The sequence below is a fragment of the Ptychodera flava genome, chromosome 14 (assembly GCF_041260155.1).
Source record: "Ptychodera flava strain L36383 chromosome 14, AS_Pfla_20210202, whole genome shotgun sequence".
NCBI classification, from domain to species: Eukaryota; Metazoa; Hemichordata; class Enteropneusta; family Ptychoderidae; genus Ptychodera; species Ptychodera flava.
The window spans coordinates 10,241,150-10,268,930 of NC_091941.1; the positions used below are offsets into that span (position 1 = coordinate 10,241,150).

Genomic DNA, 27,781 nt, shown 5'->3' on the forward strand with positions numbered 1-27,781 from the left:
ACCGACAAAATATGTGATTATTTTTTCAGCTGCTCACCAAGGTGACACGTTAAAGTAACACTGCTACAGCACTGAATTTTCAAATCGGGGACTTTCTGCATTTATGCTGTACATTTACATGTATCCAACAAAGACATTTTTAATGATCAGAGGGTACATGCATCTGTTATGATGACCAAATGATTTCAACCTTGTCTTCTTTCCCATAGTCCATCAGAACCACAACAGGAGGAAGATGAAGATGAAGTGGACTTAGGGGGCGCCATACTCACCTTCTATTCTGCACTGATTGATTTACTTGGACGCTGCGCACCTGACCAGCAAGCCCTGAATCAAGGCAAGACAGAACCATACCGAATCAGAGCCATCTTGAGAAGTCTGGTCCCACTTCAAGATCTCAAAGGAGTTCTGAGCTTGAAATTCCTGTTGCCTTCACCAAACAAGGTCTACGAGAAAAAGGATGGTAAGCTTCTAAAAGATATCCTTCTCAAAAGAAATGAAGAAATTTACTATTTTGGAGATATGATGTTACCATGTTTAGAATCTTATATCATATAGCTGGTTTTGGTTGTATTTCTGATATTTCAGTCCCATAAAAGTTACAACAACCTCTGCCTAATGTGTGTTTATCTGTATTTCTCACTTTCAGATGGCGTCGGTAAACCACTGGGAGCTGATCTTAAGGGACTCACTCCCTGCCATAAAGAAGCTATGGTGCTATTTCTAGATAGAGTTTACGGTATCAGTGACAAAAGCATGTTTTATGGTTTGTTAGAAGTTGCCTTCTTGCCAGATCTCAGAGCAGCCACTGCCATGGACACTGTAAGTTGTAATTCCATGCCATTGAGAAATACTTTATCACAAAATAGATTAAGATAAAAGATACCTGAGGATGACTCACAGTGAGGTATTTAAGAGCTCGAAATCAAGATTTTTGCCGCATTAAGAATGTTAGCTCAGTTTAATGTGTCAAGCCAATTTGCTGTATCTGTCCTTTACTCTTTTTGAACCGTCCTTATTCCATGCCGAACGAGAAAACCACTAGGTATACAACTGCTTTAAATACACAAATTTCCGATAACTTTTGGCTTTAAATTAGAAAAAAATCTGTACCATTGCGTGATATTTCTTTCTCATCTCACAGCCAAATACTCATGATCATGACATGGCCCTGGCTCTGAACCGTTACCTGTGTAACTCAGTTCTTCCACTGTTGACCCGGAACGCCGACATGTTTGAACACGTAGACGACCATGGCACACTGCTGGATGCCACCCTCCACACCGTCTACAGAATGTCTCAATGTCGGTCGTTGACACACGGACAGAGAGAGGTTGTCGCAGACTTCCTTGCTGCCCTCATCACGTAAGTAGGAGTAAGATTGATTGCATTAAGTTTCAATGGAGTTTCATTTCCTGGAATGTCCAAGGATAAAAAGAAGATGGGTTATCAATTTGGTTATCTCACATCGCTTCATAACAAACAAAGAATATAAATCATACTTACTTCTATGGAAAAAATCTTTCAGCTGTAATTTTTTTCATGGTTAATTTTTCTGACTGCTAATTTAGGGTTGATATTTGTAAAGTACTTTCATAAAGTACAGATTACGTGCTGTCCATCTGACTCACTGAAATTTGATACACTGTATTCATTTTTTTCTTCCAGTCAAAATATCAAGTGTACTGTTATTGACTGTTATCACAGACCACAAATATCCAAGCCTCCCGACCTTTCTGCACTAACTTCTTATTGTGACATGAATTCTTGTTCTTCCAGGAGGTTAAGACCAACCATCATGCAGAAACTATTGAAGAAGATGATTGTTGATGTGCCACAGCTAGCAGAACATACTGAAGTAGCTCTCAAGGTGAAGATACTCTTTTTTATCATCTGATGGGTTTCATTTAATTATCTTAAAAGTTAATTTGGCAAAGCATGCACGAAAATTGGTAATTTTTGCAAAAAATTAGAGAAAGTTTTCTTATGAAAAAACAATTTGTGTATAACAGTCATGTTGATGTGTATAATATTAACAGAAGTTGTGTGTTTTCAGTTTTATACTTGATTTTAGGCCACTGTTGTTCAATCATTTGGGTCAATTGATTTCTCATATTTGAATTCCTATGCGAATTTTGCTTCCATCCAGGTGCTAACATTACATTATGAGAGATGCAAGAGTTACTATGGTAGCTATGGAGGATGGGGAGCATATGGAGCTGCCAATGAAGATGAAAAACGCCTTACAATGATGTTATTTACAGGTCTATTTGATGCACTTGCTGACAGGGTGAGTCCTTAATGCTGTGTGGAGTTCTTTGAACTTACTTTTCACAAAATAAGGAAGTGGACTGGTTGATACTTTGTATGTTCATGTCTGTACACCAAGATTATATTGAAAGTTTCATGAATTTATGAGATTCAGTTCCCTGTATTTGCATTCATTTTTCTCCTCTCAAAAATAGTGGGTACGATTCAAAAATATTTGACAATAATTATTAATGTAAAGTTTCAAATCAGAAAAGTCTACACTAAAAATTAGTTTCTTATATTTGAACATTTTATGTTTTATTCCAGGACTATGACCCTGATCTGTTCAACAAGGCGTTACCATGCCTGGGTGCCATTGGCTCAGCTCTGTCACCTGACTATGCTATATCATTCCATGAAGAAACCTACCACAAGGATTCTAGATACGACAGTGATGGCATCTATCAACCACAGCCCATTGAAACCACAGGGTAAGCTGCATTGAATGTACAGCTGTAGAGAACCTAGTAACAAGAACTCTTTGTGTAACCACTGAAAGGGGTATAACAAAATTACTTTGATAAAAAATATTAAAGAACCACTCAAAAAATTGTTCTGAACTTATTCAGTATTCAGTATCATCTTCAAAAAGATTTTCATAATTCTGCTTGTGTTTCTTCTTTCCAGAGTGATGCTCAGTGAAGACATGCTGGCGTTTGGTGAACGATTTGCTGAACATCTTCATGACACATGGTCTCATGAAAGGGTAAGACCTTTGACCTCATGAAAATTTTTTGAATAAATCTTTTATTACGTAAATTCGATAGAGGCGTCCAACGCAGAATGAAAGCCAAGAAACTTCCACCAAATGATATCAATGATATCATTTACACAGATGAAGCTGTCTGTATTTAATGATGAAATATTATACCTAATCGTAAAGATGTAGTATGACATCACTCAAAGTATTGCATTTTTAATAAGCCCTACCCTCAACACCACTGCAGGAAATATTTTGTCAAGGCTTGTAAATAAATGACTTTTTGTTGTAAATTCACATTTTGTCCCCCATGATATCTGCAACTTTTAGAGCTAAGTGATTAACAGTAGAAATAATAATATCGAACAAGATCCCACGTGATTGGAAGTTTTTGTTCAAAACATTACATGATGCAATACCATTGAACATTTTAGATATTATGGAAGAGCAATCATATACTCGCATGAATAACATTTATATTTTCCTTTCTGTGATCATAAATAATGAAGTTTGACACCGGATGGTCTCATGGAGATGTTGAAAACTCTAATATCAAGGCCAGTCCCATGTTAAAACCATACAGAATACTAGTACCAAAGGTAAAAGCACACATTTATTTTTCAACCAAACTCTTTTTTTATATTTTATGTCTTTGCATTTCTATATCTCTGTAACAATCTTTCTCTCATATACGTTTTGTGTCATCTCATAACTTTAGATATCCCAAACAATTTCTTAAACTGTTATGTTTTAAAAGCTATGATTGTCTCTACTTACTTAAAAATAATATTTTTTAACATAAGAAATATATCTGAGCAATAGGACTCAAAAAGTGCATGACATTTTTTCTCACCTTACCTTGTGTCTGTGACCTTTGATCTCCAGGAGAAGGAGCATTACAGAGAATCGATTCGAGAGAGTTTGAAGGCCATCTTAGCTTGGCGTTGGAGTATTGAGAGAGCCAAGATGACAGATCAGCATACTCCAGCAGCTCATCGACAGAGAAGATTATCCAAGTCAAGCTTGGTACTAAGTCATTGAATCCTCTCATTCCCATGTGTTGTGTGCAAATACCCAGCTGTATCCATGGAAACAGTTTGGATAGACGAAAATGTTGTAATGCAGAAATCATTTCATTTTGGCCGTAGCTTAGATTGTTTTTATCACAGTTAAATCTAAATGTGATATTTAATCATAGTTGACTCCAAATGTGATATGCTGAATGTAATATTTTATCAAAGTTGCCTCTTCATGCGATATTTTAGGCCACTGTAATGTGTGCATTTTCACAGCAGTCTGATTGAAATTTTCAATACATGAAAGTCATGGTTTGCCACACTTTTTATGGTACACGTGACTTTTGGCCGACTCTTTCAATAGTTATGAAGATCTGTTTTTAGTTTCTGTGTCATTTGGATTACTGCAAACTTTAGCTAGCTGATCTCTCAGAAAAGATGTGAGGACTTGTCCAATCAACAGCCTGATTGTAAAGAAATAACATTATTGGAAAAACAATGTAAAATTTTATGCTGAGGGTATGGGACTTGAAAAAAATGAAAATTTCCAAGTTGTGTTCTGAAATAAATTTTCAAACATTCAAAAATGATCCAAATAAATGAGTAAAAATGCAATATTCATAAACAAAATAATTTTCCATGCAAGTTAGACTAAAAAATTATAACAAACAATTGAAAACAAATAGTCTACACAGGACATCATATTCACAAGTGCATCAGATTACTGAAGTAAATTCTTCACATACAGAGACTGGCATTATTCCATAACAGTTTTCACTGTTTAAAATGACATGACAATTGCTGTTGGGTTTTTGGAATCAAGGATGAATTTGTGCTTCGTTAAATACTGTCACATATTTGTTTTGTGTGTGTGTTATTTGTGTAGTAGTGTCAAGTCCATTTATGTGTCGAATAATTAACCATCAGAACCTTCATACTCACAACTAAATACTTTAAATTATATCCTAATACGTTAACTGTCCTAGCTTTGTCTATGTAGCCCTTTTTACCTAACCCGGTCAGTTCAGTAGAAAACTTGGTCTTATCCATACTTCGCTGAAGATGGTGTTCCAATAGGCAGAGATGTTGCTAGGCAACAGTGAGGTGTTATCCTGGTCCACTCTGTACCTTTGATCACTTTTATCTAACCTACTTCTACTTTAACTTATTCATCCTCCATTATCCCCACCATAGCCTCAGAGCCCTGATTGGCAAACTGCAGAGGTGAGTTGCTACATCACCCCACCAATCATGGTCCGTCACCACCGAATCCATCCAATCATGGACCATCTCACTCCCACCACCCAATCATGAAGGTTGTCAACACTCTGTACTTCGAAGTCTCAACTCACAGCCTTAGTGCTCGCTATTTAATGCCTCCTGATAAATGGCTATGTGTACTTTCTGGCTGTTTGTCATGATGTGTTTTTGTACACTAGATCCATTGGTGTGTGAATGTGACTTTATCATTGGTGTACACTGTCATATGGTTTAGTATGCATATGTTGCAGTGATGTCATGTGAGATCATTGTTTTTGTGCCGTTACTTTTGTAATTGTAACCCGGTCATCCACTTGTGGTTGTAACACTCAGTGATATTGATTGGTAAAGATTTGGGTGTTGAAAATTGTCCATTGTGAAAGCCGTACCACTATCTAATCTTGTCTCTTTTTCAGGGTGCCCACGATTCTCCCCATGGGTACAACCCCAGGCCAATTGACATGTCAAATATCACACTGACAAGAGAAATGCAGGTAAGAAGATTGCCTAAGATCTGTTTACATTGTAATTCTTGGTGTTGTTAGAAAAACTAAAGAAACACTTGGTAAAAGCATTGGGTGTGATCACACCTGAAGTGTTTTGAAAGTTAATTGTACATACCAGTACCGGGACCAGTACTTTTATGTGAATCACTGGACAACTTTCATCAGGTGAATTTCTTTCAACTTGTATGGGTGTCATTCTTTCTTCATATATCACAGAACATGGCTGAGAGACTTGCAGAAAATGCACACGACATCTGGGCAAAACGAAAGAAAGTGGAAATCGAAAAGACAGGTGAGAATAAATCAGTGTCATTTCAATCATGTAGAGAAGCTGTGAATCTTGTAAAATGTACCATTAACCTCGAAGGTAGATGACAAATTTTAAAGGCTTACAATTGAATTGATGAGGAAGTGATTTGTGTTCCTTTTCTGAGAAAAAGTAGCTGATATGGAAAGATTATGTAGATGTATCTGGTCATGTGTGCAGGCAATCCAGCTCCTTTCTACATCCTTAGTGAGAGAGTTGTAATTCCAATTATCCAGTATTATGTTTCAATCTTTATCCATTTCTTTACACTTCTGTCTTCATGTACTGAATATTTTCCAGGAGGAGGAGTACATCCCCAGATGGTTCCGTATGACATGCTGACAGACAGAGAGAAGAAAGTGGACAGAGACACGGCTCAGGCTTTGTTGAAATTCTTACAGGTCAATGGTTACAAACTGCAAAGGTTGGTCACATTTCATACTGTAATTCTTCCGAAAGTGCGCAGTCATTTCATTTGTTTTGTTCAGTTCTAAACACAATGGGATTAGTCGTAATGTGATGGGTATGAAGAAGTATGTCGCCCAGTGTGTATGTTGGATATTGTGGCTTTACATACCAACTTTTTTCTTCAGTAATTTCAGTCAGTTTTTGTCGCAAATGTTCGCTGCTTTTGGATGTTTGTGAAATGTATGACAGACATGCAGATCAGTGTTCTGTGTGGCGTCTTCTATCCTCTTTCTTTTTATCATCACATGAAAGTGTGTCTTCCATGCTATCGCTCTCTCATTCTTCCGTCCAACGCCATTTTCCTTTCATCGTGTGTCAGTCCGTGTCTGTCAATAATTTATTTCTTTGCTGTCTAATATTTCGCATTGAAGCCCGGAAGAACAGATTCTTGCTGAGAAAGAAAGGTAAACGGCCATTGCCAGTGCTGTTGATTTCAACTAACCACAATTCTATTGACTCTGTGTGTGCGTCTCTCGCTCTGTGTCTGTGACTTTTGATAGGTCTTCGTAAACTGCATCCAAACACCTGGCACTTTGAGCTTAGAAATTTCAATCCTCAACTTAGTTTTTTTTTTCAGTCAACAAAAATTATTAATCTTCCTTCTGTGGAATGTAACAGGCTTTGTTGGATTACTGAGCATGTTTTTACTCTCCTTAGTCAGTGAATTTTAACTTATTTCTAAATCATCTACCGTTAATCAGATGAAATCAAATTCCACAATGATCTGGTTTTCTGTTATCACATTTCCACATCAGTATCAACATCTTTTTTAAGTTTAACTTGAACTCAGACCTCAACCTTTGTCTTGTGAAATATTGAAAATTTATAAGTTTTGAAACGTCGTCTTTCCTTGTTCCACAGTTTGCATCATAGAATACCGTACTCGAGATTGCCCTTTATCAATCTGCCTCGTTGCATTGTGTTTCCGGATACGAATGTAATCTCTTAGTGCCAGCATGCTTGTTTTCACACACCTTACTCCGCACGCACAAGTGTGTTCCAAATTTTCTCCTTTGTACGCATGACAACATCCATATCTACCATACAAACATGAAAAAACACCTCTCTTACAACATCTCAGATGAATTATAGTACAAACATTGAATGTTTTGAGGCGGTGTCCTTTTTTTGTGATTTTCCCCACAGAGGAAAGCAGCCACTTGGACCACAAGTCAGTAGTTCCAATGCAGCAATTGAGAAGAGGTTCTCATACAACTTGGTTGAAAAGCTACTTCACTACGTTGACAAGGCCCAGGCCATGAAACCTATTCGAAAAGATTGTAAGTTTGCGTGATTTTGAGGTGGGGTGGCAGTGATACAGAGGGGGTTGGGGTGCTACAGCTTCTGGGAACTTGCCTTTCTTTGCTGTAGGCCAGCTATAAATAACAATTTATCATGTCTTTGAAACGTTTTTGAAGACCCTGGTTCATTGTATTGTCGAGTTCGAGACATTACACAGTAAATATTTTTAAAGTGATAGATGAATATTGGTTAAGATGATGTCTTTTTGATATGATTCTTAGAACCAGACTATGATAATGTGTATTTGGCACTGCATTGGACTTACAACCATTATTGGCTTTGGACCACCAAACAATTGATACAGGGGATCTAATAAAAATCAACACAAGAATTCCTTTGTAACTGATAACATCGGCTTGTCTAGACGTTTGCTGTCAAAACAATCAACAGGAAACAAGTCTTTTATTAGAACCCCTGACAGTGAAAACTGATAAGTGCGGGCAGTTAAAACGACTTTCGTATCAATCATTTGGCAGTCCAAAGCCAATAATGGTAATACCTGTTTATCTATACGCACTAACAGGTTGAAAGAATAATATGTAATGTCACAGTGATTTTCATAGTGATTAATAACAAATTTATGTCCACTTGTTTCTTTTCTACAGTGCCAAAAGAAGTCAAAAAGAAAGAAGAGAAACGATACAAGTTTTTCGCAAAGGTAAGCACAGCAAATTATATTTTAGACAGCAGTTTGTTGACATTTTAAAGATTTATCATTGTCCGTGACTCAAGGCACCACAAAGTTAAGTAACCAATGATATTGGGTATTTATATGTGTGTATTACAAGTATTTATAAATTTGTACACAGATAATCCTTCCACTGATTGAGAACTACTTCAAGTCTCACAGCAGCTACTATGTTTCAAGTTCAAGTTCACCTCAGACACAGACTTACGGATCGGCTGCTCTTCGGGAGAAAGACATGGTTGCTAGGTAATGATGCATTCAGCTTAACGCTTGATATTCTGTTTGTGTAGAAATTTAGGAGAAAGTAAATATCACAGTTGACATAGATTTTCAAAATTAAGAATAGTTACTGATCACTGTCAGTTTATACTCCACCTGATGATATTTCTAATGACATTTTGTCAATTGAAGAATTGCTGGAAAGTTCTTTGAGTCAATGCTATACCAGTTATACATGTAATTTTCTTCAGTCAAAGAGAGCTTTGTTGATCGAGTCAGTGGTGTGTCAATTTGGCGTTGATGGCAGACTGCTTGTGATTTCTTCAAACAAGTAGTCATGTCATGATCAGGGTGGATTTATTGATGATCAGATTTTTGAGAAATAAATGCTGGATTTGTTTTTGTCAAATTTATGTTGTGTTGCACTGTGTTCTTTGACGGCAGTTTGATAATTATGGATGAATGTCTGTGACAGATTAGCTTTGACAGTTTGATAATCCGTAAATGGTTTCAAATTGGCTTTTCAGTTTGTTTTGTAAGCTGGCAGCACTGGTAAGACAGAAGATCAACATGTTTGGTGAGTTACATTAGGATTATAGTCATGTCTACAGTCAGCAACCACTGTTGACTTGTCTGCCCGGAAATTTTGATACAAATCTGTATTTTTATGGCTGTTCTGATGGGAAACTTTTCAGCTTATAAGGATGTTCAGTATTACTAAATTTTACCACACAAAATATCACTGTCCTCAACTTGAACAGTCACATGCTTTATGGTACAAGTACATGTACAAATGTCTGTAGCGGATGAAAAATGAGTAGACATTTTGAGTGGCGGACGACTTAAAAGGATTGTTACTTTATCATTTGTTCGTAACTCCTTGCATAAAATGAAATCAACTAGTGATACATCGTTTTACATCTTGCAGGTCGAGATCTTGGACGCACAGTGGACTGTTTACGAATGTTATCCCAAAGTCTTGATATCGGGTGAGAAGACTCAATATAACAGCCTTTCTTGCATTGACATAATTCAGATACAGACGCTAAACTGATCTTATTATCTTGTTGTTAACTGTTGTTGCTTGGATAAACTTTATTTCTCTTTAACAATTATTATATAGTATGAACCGTGCATACTGAAGTAGATATGTTTTGGTGTTTGTCATCTGCAGGGCTGTGGTGAAGCACAATGAAGACATAGTGAAATACTTCCTTCAACCGTTCTTCACCAGTGCCGCCGACGACTTGACAGCGACTCTAGACAACATCAAGAACAACGGTAAATTCAGTCACATCAAGACGGCACAGAAAGGAAGCCATGTTGCCTCCTATGTGCCAGGAGTTCTACTGCCAGTGATAACCACGTTCTTCCACCATCTCGGAAAGAACAAATTTGGAGAAGACCTCTTGTGTGAGTTTAAATCTGTTTTGTAATTACTGAAATACTCAAGTAAAAGTGCTAGTATGATTTGTCATCCAATGGAATCAAACTGCTGGATCAATACCGACAAGGTACTTCGAAAAAAGATGGCCGAGAACAAACACCATTCTTCATTTTGCATTTATGCACTTGCTTTGAAATACAAATTCTAATCTCCAAAGTAAAACAGCATTTGAAATCTCAATGACTTTTTACTTGAAGTTTGTAATACAAGATAGGAGTAGCTTATTTTGAATGCTATTTTTCCAACAGAGTGAATGAAGTTTTCTTTTGAAAAAGATGTCATGTTCAAGTACAGATAAAGCTGAAAATTTTGTTCTTTTTTTCAGTGGATCAAATTCAGATTTGTTGTTACAAAATCTTGAGTAGTCTATATGCTCTAGGAGCTGACAAATCACTATATGTCAACAGGTATGTAATTGCATGTAATAGCAAAATCAGTTTCCAAGGAAGTTTTATCTAGTCTCTTTGACTCTTTATAATGATTGCTCCAAGCCATCTTCTATGCACTGCATTCTTTCCCCTGAAAAAAATTCAGCTGCAACGCAACCTCACCAAAAATTGCCATTCAAGTTACCAATGCAAACACATGCAGCTTATGTACCATTTCCTTGGCCCGCCCAACAAAGAATGAAAACTGCCACTTTTGAATTTCCACGTCTGCAGTAAATGCATTCACTGAAAATACATGTAAACACTACACAAAAATCTCTTCTTTATCTTCTGCCAGTGTGGCAATTGACTGTGGAAGTCATTGTGTCTCCCATTTTGCTGACACCATTACTGCATAGCGTCCATGTGCAATCATCATCATTATTAGTCCCCACGGACACCGTCCGGGGGGACTTATAGGTTTGGTCGTGTCCGTGCGTGTGTGCGTCCGTGCGTGCGTGCGTGTGTGCATGCGTCCGTCCGTTCACGCAGATATCTCAGAGATGCAAGGAGCGATTTCATTCAAACTTGGTACAAGAATTACTTCATATGTCATACAGATGCACGTCAATTTGTTTTTTGATACGATCCAATATGGCTGCCAGGCAGCCATGTTATTACGATTTTTTCATGTACAGAGCCATAACTCAGACACGTTTCAACCGATTTTATTCAAAGTTGGTACAAGGACATTGACCAATGTCATAGATGTGCACGTCAATTTGTTTTGTGATACGATCCAATATGGCCGCCAGGCGGCCATTTTGTAACGATTTTTTCATGTACAGAGCCATAACTCAGACACGTTTCAACCGATTTTATTCAAAGTTAGTACAAGGACATTGACCAATGTCATAGATATGTACGTCAATTTGTTTTGTGATACAATCCAATATGGCAGCCAGGCAGCCATGTTATTACGATTTTTTCATGTACAGAGCCATAACTCAGACATATTTCAATCGATTTTATTCAAAGTTGGTACAAGGACATTGACCAATGTCATAGATATGCACGTCAATTTGTTATGTGATACGATCCAATATGGCCGCCAGGCGGCCATTTTGTAACGATTTTTTCATGTACAGAGCCATAAGTCAGGCATATCTCAACCGATTTTATTCAAAGTTGGTACAAGGACATTGAACAATGTCATAGATATGCACGTCAATTTGTTTTGTGATACAATCCAATATGGCCGCCAGGCGGCCATTTTGTAACGATTTTTTCATGTACAGAGCCATAAGTCAGGCATATCTCAACCGATTTTATTCAAAGTTGGTACAAGGACATTGAACAATGTCATACATATGTACATCAATTTGTTTTATGATATGATCCAATATGGCTGCATGGCAGCCATATTGGTTACAATTTTTTCGTGTCCTTAGCCAAAACTTGGGCACGTCTCAACTGATTTTATTCACCGATTTTATTTAAACTTAGTACAGGGACATCGACCTATGTCATACATATGCACATTGATTTGTTTTGTGATACAATCCAATATGGCCGCCGTGTGGCCATTTTTTTTTTCCGATTTTTTCATGTCCAGAACCATAACTCAGACATGTATCAAGCAAATTTATTCAAAGTTGGTACAAGGACATTGACTTATTTATACATATGTATATATGTTGTAAATACTGCATCAAACTTTATGAAATATGGTACAAGTGATAATCTGTTAAGTGTTAGGATTATATGCAAAAATGTTTTGCAACATCCTGTTGATTAATTCCTAGTAGACTCATTTTATGAACTTTAGGATGGTGGCCTACTTTGATTTTATGTTTTAATCACCATAGAACTCATTCTTGGCCATTGAGTGCAATCTGTATCAAAGTATTTTATCACAGACCTAATTAATGAAGAGGACTCTATCCTCTCTGAGGACATGTAATCAAAGTACCCATTAACAAGTGGGGACTGTGTCATCAACGATGACTTGTTATTATTATATGTGGTGCCATTGCCTCGTTTCATCGTATTTACTGTCACCATTGCAGGATCTCTGCCATGTTGTTGTCGGTGACGTCATCAATGACTCCACTGTTGTCATAGCCACTTCATCTCTACCGCCACTTCTTCTCTTTCTCACAATTGTGACATCATCATAACCACCACTATCCTCATCATCTTTGCTATCTCTGTCACCGTCACCAACATATTCTCATGTTTCAGTCTCTTCTTTCTCTCATTTTTTAACCACTTTACACCATTTTTTCAGTCATGACAGTCTCAAAGAGCTACTTCAAAGGTAACCCAGATTCTCTCCTCTGAAGCATCTGAGACCCTTGCACATGGCATGCCGATACTGGATAGCACCCAATGCAACTGCTGTCTGCAGAATGCCTTGGACTTCCCTCCCTCCCTCCCACCCCCTCTCTCTCCAAACTATCTCCCTTCTACCCCTTCTTCCTGTCTTCCTGAATTATTCCTCACTTTGATCTGTATAAAGGAATTGTTCCAGCAAGTTTTTTTTACAAATCGTGTGTGATTTAATCTTGACCACTCTTGCCACGGTCTCTGCAGTGTCAATGTTTGTCGGTAGCAATTTTGAAGCACAAAGTGTGTGAGAGTGTTGTTTGTGTGAACTGTAGGGTTTTCTCTGTGCACCACTACCTAAGAACAATTTTTATGGTTATGAAAAGCATTCAAAATGTTCTTTAATTTGCACTCATATGGAAAAATTTTATCTGTTTTTTGTGCATCAACAAATTTTTTTTGGTCTGCAAGCATTATCTACCACACATTTACAGTACTGAACATCTGTGACATGCTTTAGTTCTTCAACACTTCCTAAGCTACCAATTCTTTTAGGGATAGTTTATCCCACCACATCATTACTTTGGCACAGACCCTGGTTTTGATAAGCTGAAAAAGTCTAAAACTTGGAGTGTCTGTAATTTTTTGCCACCCTTGGTCCTGGTGTTAATAGTGTCCCTTGAAGCGTGACAGGTCCATCAAACGAAGGCGCTGTATTTCAATGGCGTACTAGTTCCTTAAATGTGTTGTACCTGTGACAAATTTAAAAGAAACCGTACTTGATTCATCATTGTAGTTTTAATTGTAAGCTTGTTAAAACATTTGAGTGCTTGATTGATAAGGTTATGCCTAAGAAGACTAACATTTTAAGAATTCCTAGAAACCTGTTAATTAAATTTTGTGAACTGCAGTTTTTGTGTTAATTTTTTTTAAGTTCCATTTAAAAGCTCCATTTCCTAGCTGTAACTTTTGATGTGTTTTCCAGCTTGTTTGGTCTGTCTGTGATACACATTAACCCTTTGCACCCTGACATCTGGTGACCTATGACATCATGCTGACAATTTTGTCCGAGCTGGGTTCAAAGGGTTAATATACAGTTTATACAGTATGTGTAATATACATTGTTTTAATCCACATCCAAAATCATGTCAAACAGCCAAATTGTCAGTACAGGTTGTACTTGGTATGTATGTAATGTTTAGTGTTCTGTTATTGTTGATACCTGAACAAATACCTTGTATTTCACATACATGTTCTTTAGAGAGAATAACAAGATTATGTATTTGTTTTTAAATCAAAAATAATGAAAATATAATCAAAAGCTACAGCTATTGTCATGAAAGTGGTGGAATGTTAATTTATCAGCATTATGGCATTGACAGTTTGAACTTGATATGTGCTACATATTTTGAAATGACATTGAAGATGACCTTTGACATTTGTACAATAGATGTTTAAACAAGTAGCCTAAGAAAATTGTATTCATGGAGACTTTATAAGCGTTTGAAGATCTTTGCTGAACAAAGGATAAAATTACATCAAACCTGCATTATTTAAAGCTATGCAACATAGTTTATGCTTTTGAAATTTTGGCCAAATTATTTTATGATGTATGTGCTAAACAAAATAAAGTACTTTTTCAATCCAATTACACAGCAAACACTTTTTAGTAAGAGTTCTAAAAAAATAAATGTTAAATCTTAGGCTGAGGTGGATTCACAAAGCAGCCAGGTGTTTGTGACTGTTACTATATTTACAGAAAAATGAGAAAACAATTTCAAAAATTACAAGTTTATTTCAACAGAAGTGTATTGTAATCAAAAGTAAATCAAAGTCTCATGGGAAAATGATGTCATATGATAGAATTTCGTAAAGATGTCTCTTTCTAAGTCTTGCATATTTTCTGAATGTTCTTCATTTTCTTTGATCACAGACACAGACCAGCAATTGGTGAGCTTCTAGCTGCTTTTGCAGGAGCTTTTCCTGTTGCATTCCTTGAACCTCATCTCAATAAGAACAACCGGAATTCAGTATGTGGACAAATGGAACAATCGGAAGATATGGGCAACATGGGTAAGTTGATAAAATACATGACATTGGACATCAAATTCTGTCTGCTGTGACATAATTCAAACTTTCAAATAAAGAAGATTTTATCACAACATGCATTATTTATAAATAAGTCTTCTGAGTATTAAAAGTGTTTTTCATTAATTGTTGACTAACAGGAAAACAAGGAAGATGTTATTTGAGTAAATGATAGGGTTCATTGGCTTGGTGTTCTTCTACAATATTGAGTTATCAGATGAAAACTCACAATGAAACAAAGACCAAGAAATGTAAACTATTGCAGTTACAAATGACAATCAATTGAACAAAGACGTCAGAGCACAGATTAAAATATTTTCATGATGTATGTCTCCCCTTCTTCAGAGGAGTTCAATAGAATGATGAGTGGCATTCCGACACTGGAAGACATCATGTCAGAGATAGAACAGATGGCAGGATCCGGAGCCAAGTACACAGAGGCACCCCATGTGATCGAAGTCATCCTGCCAATGATCTGCAGGTACAAACAAGTCTATCCACAACATTTCCAGTGACCCATATCTGTTTTGTCACAAAGTTGTGTATTTAATCCCCCATCCCTATTTCTATATGAAGAGGTTCAATTCTACAAAGGAAAACAACAATTGCTCTGAATTTCAGTTTGGAAAAGGATTATTATTATTTTCACCTATTGAGCACATTTACAATAACGATTTGTTGACTTTGGATGGAGTTATATTTCACAACTGCTACATTAGATATATTTACATAATCTAAAATTGTGATACAGCAAAGGATAAATATATCAATACAAATTTAAAGAATAGTTTTGTCAAAAAATTACAACAATTACATCTGTTGCCTGTAATTTGAATTTTAAATGTGATGTTTTCGTGTATCTCATTGGTAAAGATGTTAATTTGGTTCAAAAAAATGAATCCTTTATTGCTATAAGCAATCCAGACATTTCAGTACCACTGCCTCATTGAAAGTATCTTTTTATTATTCGACTCAACAAAATGTATCATTGTATCTTGGCAATGTGTCTGATATGCAATTTAATTGCAGTAATTTTTTACTTGCTTTCACAGCTATCTTCCAAAATGGTGGCGTGATGGTCCAGACAACATCTCTAGAAGGCAAGGGTAAGAAGTCTACACATCAAAGTGGATTTTGAAGTTTTTGATAAATTGATAGTATACAATGGCTGATACAGAAATTAGATCCACAGAAACTACGAACCAGCTCTTAAAGTGTCAGTGGATATCCAAATACATTGTCCTCTGGGAAATCAGTCAAATAGACATTTCAACCATCACAGAATAATACTTTACTTTGTATTTTCAATTTATTATTTTTTTTCATCTTTTAATAAGGAACTACTACACAATGGTAGGTTCAAGACACATGAACTTGACTCTGGCCAGTGTTATAAAATTAATCAACAACAACCTCGGCAGTGAAGATGCACCATGGATGAATAGAATTGCCAGTAAGTCACATGGAAATATATTCTAGTAATATTTGTGTCTTTTCCATGACCATCTGTGTGGATGATGTACATCCGTAACTGGTTTTAGGTGTCTGAATTAAGAATACTACAATTCATGGACACACCTTGACCACACAATGACATTTATTTCATGTCTTTTATTCCTTTGTGTTGATCATTAAATGGCCAGTATTTTGATGATTAGCTTTTTTTCACTGTTTTGTTTTGTACGGACATTGCAAATTCTTGTGCTACTCCCTGAACTATTCATATTGTCAGCTCTTGTTGATATATGTAAAATGTACTGTTATTGTGTATACGCGAATTCTAGTTCGGACCAGGATTGTCAACAATAACAATATTTCAATGATTTTTCTTTTCAGTGTGTACATTACCAATCCTCACTGATGCCAAGCATGATATGTTGAAATCACACTTTCTGCCGGTGATAGAAAAACTGAAAGACAAGACAGAAAAGACAGCAATGAATGAAGAACACATGAAAAGAGATTTCCCTCAGGGTGGCAGTGAAATGGAAGAAGCAGAACTATTAGTCCTTGAGGTGAGAGACTTTGGATTACTATGTTTGATGGTCATGTGATAGACATGTGATATTCATGTGATTTGTGTTTGATTTTTTATGAAATTAAATGAAAAGATGTTTGTGCCACTATAGGTTTGCTACTGAGAACAAAGACACATTAAATAGAATGTTTTCAAATGAAAACAAAAGTGATTTAGAAAGTTTTCTTTTACATGATGTCTGGAATTTTCTGGAAATAAGGCTGTATTTCAATATAGAAAAGATACAATTTTGTAATTTTGTTGTAAGAAGTGAGAGCTGTTTTAAAATTCAGTATTTTGTATTTCATTATGTGACCTTTGATATGAATCAGGGTCAGGATCTGGAAATCTTCAATTGAGTCAACAGTTACATAATCACCTCAGGATCATCACATTTCCTATCACTTGGTGATTCAAAGAGCTGATATCTTACTGTTATGTCAACAAGTTGATAAATATATGCCCATGGTTATGCTCTAGCTTGGCTTCGACATTTCTTCTGTTGTCTGAAGTCTGATTCTGAAAATCTTTTCAATCTGTCAACATTGTTGCAGTTTGTGTATCATACACATACCTGGAAGACGTTTGGCAATTTCTTTCCGGAATACCAATTTTTTCACCAAAGTTTTCACAAGAATAACTGGTAATATTGATACAGAACATCTGCACACACAAATACACTGTCATCTAGTAGTTGTTCTGTAGGGTATTTCAATGCATTGTGGGTAAAATTGCTATCAATGAATTCCTACTTTGATTTTGAAAGACACCATGGCGTACATGGATAACCTGGGTCTTACACCATGATGTTGTCTTGTTCTTTTTTGAAGGAATACAGCTTGATTGTCAGAGACATGTATGCGTTCTATCCATTGTTAATCAAGTTCATTGACTTACACAGGTAAGGAAGGGTTTCCGTGATGTTCACTCACCTTGGAGCAGGTACATTGACATTGAACTTGACAGACCTGATTCTGAATAATTTTGCTGCGAAAAGTATTTATGAAATGGTAAAGTACAGAGAGTACGTCATTCATGTCACAGCAAGACTTCTGTGTTTTGGAGAAAAGCCTTGTTCACCTGTCTAGATAGTTGGTTCCAATTGGATGTCTCTTCTTGTCTACCTGTAATAATCTCATTTGAAAAATTTCAGGGAACACCGTCAGTGATGGCTTGGTGAAATTTCTTTGCCATACATTTAGCTTAAAATGAGAAATGTTTTGAATGAAAAGAAATACAAAAATCGCATCATCAATTCTGAGAAATAATCAGAGAGTACATTCATTCTTTGGTGCACCTTAGCAGTCTTGTACATCACAAGGTTTAATCACACAATCTGAACACCTTTTATCTGACAGAGCAAGTTGGTTGAAGACACCATCCTTAGATGCAGAGCAGTTGTTTGACAAATGCTGTGACATCTTCCTGTACTGGGCAAAGTCTGCGGTAAGTACCAATGACCAGGCATGGAATTTTCAAAATAAACAGGTCAATTTCATATTAAATTCCACAATGTTCCAAGGACCCTTTTGTGTGTAGCTTACAATCACTGTTATCACAATGCATATATATTTCATTGTGCCGTGGTTTCTGTGCGAACAAATAGATGTGATTGGTGCTCATTGTTTTGAAGATGTGCGGCAGTATTTGCTTAAAATGTGCCCAGCGTAACGTGAAAATTTACCGTCCAACAGATGATAGATATTTGAAATTATCCAGTTCACAAAAATATTATGATTCTAAAAATACAGCAATTGTTCTTCAAAAACAGGGAAAAGTTGCATCTGTTTTAAGTAAGTTTGTTTGACACAGCTTATTACGTAATTGTATATTCCTGAATTTATGTTCAACAGTGCATTTGTATAATTTTACGATTTATATACACCTTACCATTTAAATCGCGCAATTGATCCGACCATTCTACGCACAGAATTTCAGACGAGAGGAGCAGAACTTTGTTGCCCAGAATGAGATGGAGGCTGTGATCTTGATGTCGAGTGCCAGTCGGAAGATGTCCATGGCTCGGGGCGATTCCTTCAAGATGAGGAACAAGGAGAAAGACAGATCAACAGACACATTGCAAAACAGCTTAGTCGTAGGATGTTTGAAGCGACTGTTGCCGATTGGTATGAATCTTTACGGAGCAAGAGAACAGGAACTGATACATCAAGCCAAGCAGAAATTCTTAGAGGTAGAGTGTTACTATAAAAACAAATTGCACAGAATATTGATGTCTGTTATGTAAATGAAGGGAGTTTATATATACTAAAATCAAACTTTTAATGTTTTAAATTGGTTCACCTTTGAAACAAATGCTAACTTGTCGTTGAAAATCATAGAAAATTGCAAATTCACATGAGAAACCTACTGAAGTCAAGATTTTCATTTTTAATACAAATTTAAAGCGTATTCTGATTGTGAAGTATCGCACCCCAAAACACAGTGACTGTCATAGCTTACATCACTATGACAGCCGGGAAATTTTTGTCCTTCTGTCCTATAAACTTCATTTCATAACTATCAACAAAGAAAACACACTGTGGATCAATGGCATGTCTCTTTCAGTCGTCTCAAATTGTATTCTGGTTTCTTTCTTTCAGAAAAAGACAGCACAGGATGTGTCTGAGTTTTTGAGAAACACCTTACACATCGGGAAGCGCAAACCAACTAAGCAACCCAAACCAAAACCAAAAGCAAATGCATCTGTAAGCTCTCGGGCGACTCTCTCTTCTTTTAATTCTCTCACTACATTATAACTCTCTCCTTCTCTTCTCTGCTCTTTTTTTCTTTCTTCCAGAAACAAACAGAAAAAGATGTTTCTGAATTCTTGCGGATTGCACTTAATGTCGGAGAAGAAAAGGTGGAGGACAACACTGCTACTTCTGAGTCTTCTAATGCACAACCTGCAAGTTACCTCTTTCCTATCCTCACAAATTCCTCGTCTCTCCATTCCCAAACACTCAATATACCAATGAAAATCCATATACGGTTGTCATGGATCTTCTCCGTCAACTTACAGTGACGGCACCAAGAATTTTGACGATGAGATACAGCTGGATATTGATACACTACCGAATTAGGTTTGTCAGTTTGCTCTCAAATTTACCCTTTTAGTGGTCAACTTTTACAACTTTGCGCCAACATCAGACAGACTAAAACAGCAGGTGACACAGCAAGATGTCTGTAAACTAATTTACTATGTAGTATGTTTATATCTTTACAGCAGCTATCAGTTTCAATGGTGACACACACAGAGACTGGTTGCCAAGTTTTACAAGCAGTTCAAATTCATGGAGAGGTGGTAAAAGAACCATGTTACTGCAAATTTAGACTCAGAGGACAGTGTTCTTTGTAGTTGAATATCAATAAAGTTCATGACTTCAAAAATAATAGAGTGATGTGTAAAATGAACAAACTTTACTTTGGTTATCAACAAATGAATGACACCACATTTCTCAATGAGCTGACTTCGGGGCCTACTTCAGTACGAAGTGAACTTGGGGGTTTCAGGCTATTTGGTGAACGTCATTTGTTTTCTATATTGACAATATTGTAGCGACAAGTGATAGAAACATTGCAACATTGTAAGAGTGTTTATCATTTCTAGTTGATCCGACGTTTTTATTAAACACAAAAAAATCTAAAACTAACAACCCAAGGTCTTTGTGTCAGCAACTTTTTAGCCTAAAAAAACTCAGACAACAGTTTTCTATATTGACAAGATTGTATTATATTGATATTCAACTACAAAGAACACTGTCCTCTGAGTCTAAATTTGCAGTAACATAGTTCTTTTACCACCTTTACCACCTCTTCGTGAATTTGAACTGCTTGTAAAACTTGGCAACCAGTCTCTGTGTGTGTCACCATTGAAACTGATAGCTGCTGTAAGATATAAACATACTACATAGTAAATTAGTTTACAGACATCTTGCTGCGTCACCTGCTGTTTTAGTCTGTCTGATGTTGGCGCAAAGTTGTAAAAGTTGACCACTAAAAGGGTAAATTCAAGAGCAAACTGACAAACCTAATTAGGTAGTGTATCAATATCCAGCTGTATCTCATCGTCAAAATTATTGGTGCCGGCACTGTAAAAACCTAGCAGAGAACATTTATCTCCCTGTTGGTACACTTGAAATTGGTCTCTACACACCTCTTGCACACTGACCTTTGAACCCTGGCATGTTTCATATATAGGTCCCCAAATTGCTGCATGTCTGTCTGTCCAGCGTAGAATATTCTTGCATATGAATAAATTTTCTGGAACTTTCAATCATCTTGCATGAGACAAATGAATGTTGCACAGACTTTACCACACTCCAAACAAAAGGAAAGCGTTTAGAGTGATTGATTGATGGATGTATAGAGTATTTGCAAAGCTTGTCTCAAAACCGAGGCTGTCAGGTCTGTTTTGATGTGATTTTTGCCTGTATTAAGAATTTTGAAAAGATGGGCAATGCTGCTGTGAATAGTTTACAATGCAGTTAGAAATTTAAAAATGGCTTTGTAAATGTTTACTAAGGGAGCCATTGTTAAACATAACTTTTTATGAATGTGATGCCATATTATCAGTTTCAGTCATTTAACACCTTTTAAAATGCAAAAGAACTATATAAAAATATTAAAAATTGATATTGATGACTTTTTCTACGCATAATGGAAAAAAATTGATGTATGTGTTCAAGGGCAATGAATGTAACTTACATGCAGAATACAACGCCAGAAATGTGCAGCACTCATTTAATAATTCTAATATTTCATGAATGAAAAGATTGAAATTTGTCCCGCTGAAAAAACCTGGCAATTGTCTATTTGTGTACTGGTGCTGAGCTGGATAATCTAAGTTAAAAATACATGTGTGTGGTATAATGTGTATAGGTGTTTTGGATGTCCTGGCTGTAGGTTGTAAATAACATTATAAGATACATTGTAGTTTATGATAAACGAGCACTCAAGTTGTTTTGTTGCATGGATTGACAGGGTCAGTGGGCAAATAACTGGCAGAGACAGCTGTACAGTAAGATGTCCATGAAACACATGGCTGGACTGGTGGAACTTACTTTAGAGAAGTCAGCAGAGAGAATCCTGAAGATGGCTGAAGTCCTCTACCGCCTTCATGTGGTAAGTCCTCTACCGCCTTCATGTGGTAAGTCCTCTACCGCCTTCATGTGGTAAGTCCTCTACCGCCTTCATGTGGTAAGGATAAGATGAGCAATATGATGCTCTGTTTCTTTGGGACGTCAACTTTAAATCTGCAGTTCTGTGTTATCAACCAGTGAAAATAGCAGAGTACTGTGCAGACTTCAAGAAATTTACAGCAGTGTCTCAATTAATCCAGAACTCCTATCATGAAGTTTGCAGTACTTTTAGTCATTGAAAATGGGTGATTACTTTTGACCAATCAGAATAGCCTCTTACTTTTGACCAATGACAACAGTTGATTGCATTTGACCAATGAGAATGTTGATTGCTGTTGACCACTGAGATCAGGTGATCAATTTTGACCAATGAGAACACCTGATTGCTTCAGCTTTGATTGCTCTTGCCTATATAAACAATTGAAAACTTTTGACCAATAAGAACAAATATAATAGACCAACCAATAAGAAATGCTAATTGCAACCAATAAGTGAGCATTTCAGTGATAGTTATGTGTATATGGTATATTCATTTTATGTTTGCGTAGGTTGATCATCCACCAGCTTCTAAGAAGAGTGCATGGCGTCGTTTGATGTCAGCCCAGAGGAAGAGAGCTGTCATGGCCTGCTTCAGAATGATTCCATTACATAGCTTACCTAAGTATGAAACAAATAATTTGTATTGAAGTGCACTGAAATATACTCTTTGACAGTGCCAGGATAGCATAATATAATAAAAACATAGCTTATCTAAGTATGAACAAACACCATAGAAATTTAGCACATCAAAGATATATTACAATTAAAACATGAGCCCGTCGAAGAATCGGAACAACACATTAATATTGAATTCATTCAACAAGAGACTGATATTCTATTGATGAATGCTGTTGTATGTCTTCACAATAATATTCATGTATTAGATTTTACCAGGCATTCAGCAGAAAGAGCAATTTCAATACGTTGCTCCACATTACTGTACAGTTGCAATGAGTGATTCCTTTAATATTTTAGTTTGAGATGCTTGATAAAGTGCTCAATGGGTATGTCCAAATAAAGTTATCTGGTCCATGTAAACCAGCAGAGATCTATTTGCTTCTGAAAATTAAACTTGAAGACACAGGACTCCTAAAAAGTCTCAAGATACCTTTTTATCAAGTTTTATGGACAATAAGTTTTTCTGTTTCATTGTGTATCTATAGGCATCGTGCAATAAACTACTTTTTGCGAGCTTACCGTGAGAAATGGCTTCTGACTGAAGAATCAGCGGAACACACATTGATAGAAGATCTAACTGTAAGTTCATTTATAAAAATGTTCATCAGTGCAATACACACCTGGCCCAAAAAGGATGCTACAGAATATTTTTAAGTAGAATGCGCCATGAGGACAACTATCTAGACTCAAATTTTTACAATTCTTTTTTGAGTTTCCACTTGTAGGGTCTCATTTTAAAGCTGTTTGACTAAGAAATGTTTTCACCATCTTAGTTTTACTTTGGCAATCACCATGACAACATGTTACACTGACAGTACTGTACAGTTGATGCCTAGCGAGGAAGATTCTTGATAACTGACATCAAAATGATGTAAAATTTGAAAAAAATGATATAAAATGTCATTTTTATGTACAGGCTGGCAAGGAAGTCAATGAGGAAGATGAAAACAACAAATCACCAGATCCATTGCAACAATTGATTCTGACTTTCAGCAGAGCAGCTGGACTCAGACAAGAGTAAGTGTCAATGCGCTTTAGTTTGCTTTTGTAACCACACACAATTTGCAAGTGGATAGCTCATATTCTGAGTAGAGTTATCTGCCTGCTTTTCAGGTTGTTTACTGTAAAGATGGTCATTTCATCATAATTTTGAATACAATTATTAATTATTATTCTCATATACCCCATTTTGTTATGACAAGTATATTAATTGTACATTCTGATGAAATTATCATTGTAAATTATGTTTATATCTTGACTAACATTTTTATATTTTCCTTTCAGTGGCTTAGGAAATGATGGGCTTTACATGTCATTTTCTGATATAATGAGCAAGGTGAGAAGATACTTAACATGAAAGATTTTCCAAAAATTGTCTCATTGCTCATGTTACTGTTATAGTACATTGACCTTTCATTGCAAATGATATTTTGGTGTGTGTATGAGGCAAATACACTTACCTTGAACTTTCCAATGATAAAATATTATCCCATCTGTCCATTTTTCCTAAAAGAGTTGCCATGGTGATGATGATGATGACGATGATGAAGGTGAAGATCCCGGAGCATCGTTCCAGGTATTTCATCAGTCTAATTTCATATCAGAGAAACTTACAAGTTTCCAACTTTTTTGTTTTTGCTGTAATTTCTGTTGTTAATTGTGTGATGAGCAGCAATTAAATGTACAATTTTTACATTACATATGTTTGAATTTTTATTTCAGGAGCAAGAAATGGAGAAACAGAGACTGTTATTTGAACAAGCTAGACTTGCCGACAGAAATGCTGCAGAAATGGTTCTCATGGTGATTAGCGCTAGTAGAGGTAAGATTGTTGAGGAATGCAAATACGGCTCTGTGACTGGCAATGAAGTAGTGCTATTGCAGACGCACATATGAGACACAACATTGGTCACTTTAATGTCAACAGATTTGATTCCTTTTATTTTGATACAGTCATCAAAATGAATTGAGATGTCGGTCTGAAAGCCTCTACTGTCAATTAAAACCTGCTTGAGTTGCTCATCACTTCCAATAAAGAATATTGTGTTGTGGATTCAACTGTCATTTCTCCGTTTGATCACAGGTAAACGCTCTGATATGGTAATGCATACGTTACAACTTGGTATATCCCTTCTTAGAGGTGGCAACACAGCTGTACAAAGGGTGAGTGACTATATGATATCCTTAACAACTTTTATTTGATAAATTCACAAGTTACCTGTCTGTGTTATCTGTATCTGTCATATGTGTAATATGATATCATTACGTGTAATATGATATCAGCCAAGAGGCAATCATTGATTAAGATGATCTACACCTGCCACGGACTCTGCCAGAACTGTAATCTGCATACTTCACCTTGCCACCAAAAGCTGTTCCAAGCTGTACACTTTCACTGCTGCATAAACACTAAAATGGAAAATACTAGGAATATGTGTTACATTACAGTATTGGTATCTTAGCTCTTTGACCTTTGTCACACATGTATTGATAAATAACTGTGTGCTATTTTATATATGTGTTTCCATGACAGCGTATGTTGCAACATCTCCAAGATAAAATGGATGTTGGATTCTTCACAAGTGTTGCAGATCTCATGGAGCAGTGCAGGTACAAAAAAAACTCCAAAACTCAGATTTTCTTGTATGGTTTCTCAATAACAGAACTGAGAAACAAAAGAGAAGAGTATTTGTTGATTTATCATTATCTTCAAATGATTGTAGTATCAATATCTTTTACGTGTTAACAGTAACAGACAATGATAAGATGGCATAAAGAAAGATCAAAAATTTTGTCTGATACAAAGGAAAATTCCATAGTTGGGCTTGTGTGCACTCTCAAGAAAATATAAAGCTTCAGTTTGTTCACAGAATGGTAACAAACATCAAGTATAGTTAGTGGTAAGCAAAACATCAATTGTTAAACTTTTTAATATCACATTTACTACTTTTTGACGTCATATTTACTGTGACTTTTTTCAGTGTTTTAGATTTAGAGGCTTGTGAAAGATACAACAAAGCTGAGGGATTAGGCGTAGGGTCAGGAGAGGCAGCAGGTATGTCATCCTCTGTTCTTCAGTAGGACTTCACTCCGGGCCATAGTCATTGAATATAAAATGTGCTCTTCAGTGTTAGCTTCGTCCCATTGTCATTGAAAAAGTGTTTCAAGTTATCCTTAGTCAGTTGAGAAATTTGATTTCCTGAAGGGATTGAATTAAACACAAAGATTAGAATCAGCTGCCGGGTGAATATCACTCTGGTGCAGTCTTCACTTGATAAGTAATGTACAGGTTCTGAATATCGCGGCATGTACTGTATGTACGGTGACTGACCCTGCAATACAGATTTGAAACAGCATGGTACTGGAAATGAAATTGCTGCAAAAGTGTTGTTGTTGTGTTTGCAATCAGTTTCAACACAGTGTGTCTCATGCATGTCTTACCGACAGGATGACAGAAAATGGGATTTGTAAGTTCCTGCAAATTAGAATGTGACCAGGAGGAACACATACAATAGACGGTGTCCTCTGAAACATTTTTCAGAAATGCGGGGATTACTTTTTTCAAAACGTGTAACAGGAGCAACATGTATTTGCGCAGCTGCACATCAATCTATGATCATCGTGAAAGATCCATGTTTTCCAGCAATAAGTTACTTTTTTCACAATTTAAAGTTTCTAAAGCTATTATTAAGATAACCTCAACAAAATTCTATGAAAAATACACATGGACAACATGCTAATTTCTTTTCAAAAAGACATATTTGTGTCAAGTAAGTGTCAAGACTGCAGCCAACATGTGTTGTATTACCAATGAATTCTTAACTTTGACGTCACCAAGATGGGAAACAATAGTAACAATGTGAATCTTCATGTATGAATACCTTTGGTTTGTTACCCTATATCTACAACCATCACAAAAGACCTGAATCTGTAAAGATTATACCCTACTGTGTATGAAGTGACTCAGCATTCGAGAAATAGTGAAAGATCAGTGTTGGATAAAAAGAACTTGACTCAACAAGTTTGCTGTCAGACAAAAAGACTGATATATTTTCATGAAGTCCTAGTGAAGGAATCTATGATTTATGTGAAGTAATGGTGTTTTGGGGAAGAATGGATCTGAAAAGCAAAACTTGAGGGAATAAGTTTTTTAGCTCCGCTGTCAGCGACGCGGAGCTTATCAAATAGGTTGATTATCCGTCGTCGTCCGGCGTCCGGCGTCCGGCGTCCGGCGTCCGTCATCCGTCGTCGTCCGTCAACAATTGCCTTCTCCTCTGAAACAACAAGTCCAATTGCTTTGAAATTTTATATGCAGTTCACTTGGGGTGACCTTACTTCAGTTTGTTCAAATCATGGTGATATTTGCATATTTGTATTTTTGGGGCATTTTTTTGTGTTTTTGGTAAAAAAATCTTCTTCTCTGAAACCGCTCGTTCGATTGCTTTGAAATTTGATATGCAGTTTGCTTAGGGTGACTTAAATCAGATTTGTTCAAATGGTGGTGAAATTTGCATATTTGTATTTTTAAGGCAATTTTTGTCATTTTTGGTAAAAAAATCTTTAAAAATCTTCTTCTTCAAAACTACTGGTCAGATAGCTTTTATATTTGGTACATATGTCCCTAGGGATGATCTATTTCAGATTTGTTCAAATTGTGCAGAAATATGCAAATTTGCATTTTTAAGGCAATTTTTGCCATTTTTGGTCAAAAAATGTATTTCTCAAAAAGTACTGGTCTGATAGTTTTGAAATTTGGTATACAGGTTTCTATAGATGAACTAAGTAATATATATTGAATTTCTGATGAAATCTGTAATTTTGTATTTTTGGGGCAATTTTTGCCATTTTTGGTCAAAAAATGTGTATTTCCAAAACTACTCATCTGATAGCTTTGAAATTTGG

General features: G+C 36.2%; 1 protein-coding gene across 28 annotated transcripts in view; it reads left to right on the forward strand.

Annotated features, from left to right (window-relative positions):
* Positions 1–27,781, forward strand: part of LOC139149298 (ryanodine receptor 2-like) — a 146,668-nt gene that overhangs the window by 86,875 nt on the left and 32,012 nt on the right. For 8 of the 28 annotated variants that reach the window (XM_070720963.1, XM_070720956.1, XM_070720957.1 and 5 more), the window contains 41 exons: positions 210–463; positions 650–822; positions 1,145–1,365; positions 1,780–1,870; positions 2,150–2,290; positions 2,578–2,741; positions 2,938–3,016; positions 3,520–3,609; positions 3,896–4,036; positions 5,221–5,250; positions 5,703–5,780; positions 6,009–6,084; positions 6,400–6,523; positions 6,939–6,971; positions 7,714–7,847; positions 8,475–8,527; positions 8,679–8,803; positions 9,304–9,353; positions 9,705–9,765; positions 9,951–10,189; positions 10,549–10,630; positions 12,882–12,911; positions 14,853–14,992; positions 15,353–15,488; positions 16,060–16,113; positions 16,345–16,460; positions 16,844–17,022; positions 17,855–17,925; positions 18,383–18,470; positions 18,955–19,215; positions 19,822–19,929; positions 22,005–22,145; positions 22,711–22,823; positions 23,365–23,458; positions 23,796–23,896; positions 24,164–24,215; positions 24,393–24,455; positions 24,602–24,701; positions 24,963–25,042; positions 25,413–25,489; positions 25,861–25,934. In XM_070720963.1, the coding sequence (XP_070577064.1) occupies positions 210–463; positions 650–822; positions 1,145–1,365; positions 1,780–1,870; positions 2,150–2,290; positions 2,578–2,741; positions 2,938–3,016; positions 3,520–3,609; positions 3,896–4,036; positions 5,221–5,250; positions 5,703–5,780; positions 6,009–6,084; positions 6,400–6,523; positions 6,939–6,971; positions 7,714–7,847; positions 8,475–8,527; positions 8,679–8,803; positions 9,304–9,353; positions 9,705–9,765; positions 9,951–10,189; positions 10,549–10,630; positions 12,882–12,911; positions 14,853–14,992; positions 15,353–15,488; positions 16,060–16,113; positions 16,345–16,460; positions 16,844–17,022; positions 17,855–17,925; positions 18,383–18,470; positions 18,955–19,215; positions 19,822–19,929; positions 22,005–22,145; positions 22,711–22,823; positions 23,365–23,458; positions 23,796–23,896; positions 24,164–24,215; positions 24,393–24,455; positions 24,602–24,701; positions 24,963–25,042; positions 25,413–25,489; positions 25,861–25,934 (4,517 nt within the window). Of the gene's footprint in view, positions 1–209; positions 464–649; positions 823–1,144; positions 1,366–1,779; positions 1,871–2,149; positions 2,291–2,577; positions 2,742–2,937; positions 3,017–3,519; positions 3,610–3,895; positions 4,037–5,220; positions 5,251–5,702; positions 5,781–6,008; positions 6,085–6,399; positions 6,524–6,938; positions 6,972–7,713; positions 7,848–8,474; positions 8,528–8,678; positions 8,804–9,303; positions 9,354–9,704; positions 9,766–9,950; positions 10,190–10,548; positions 10,631–12,881; positions 12,912–14,852; positions 14,993–15,352; positions 15,489–16,059; positions 16,114–16,344; positions 16,461–16,843; positions 17,023–17,854; positions 17,926–18,382; positions 18,471–18,954; positions 19,216–19,624; positions 19,730–19,821; positions 19,930–22,004; positions 22,146–22,710; positions 22,824–23,364; positions 23,459–23,795; positions 23,897–24,163; positions 24,216–24,392; positions 24,456–24,601; positions 24,702–24,962; positions 25,043–25,412; positions 25,490–25,860; positions 25,935–27,781 lie in introns of all 28 variants that reach the window. The other 20 variants (XM_070720970.1, XM_070720973.1, XM_070720977.1 and 17 more) reach the window with 11 other exon arrangements.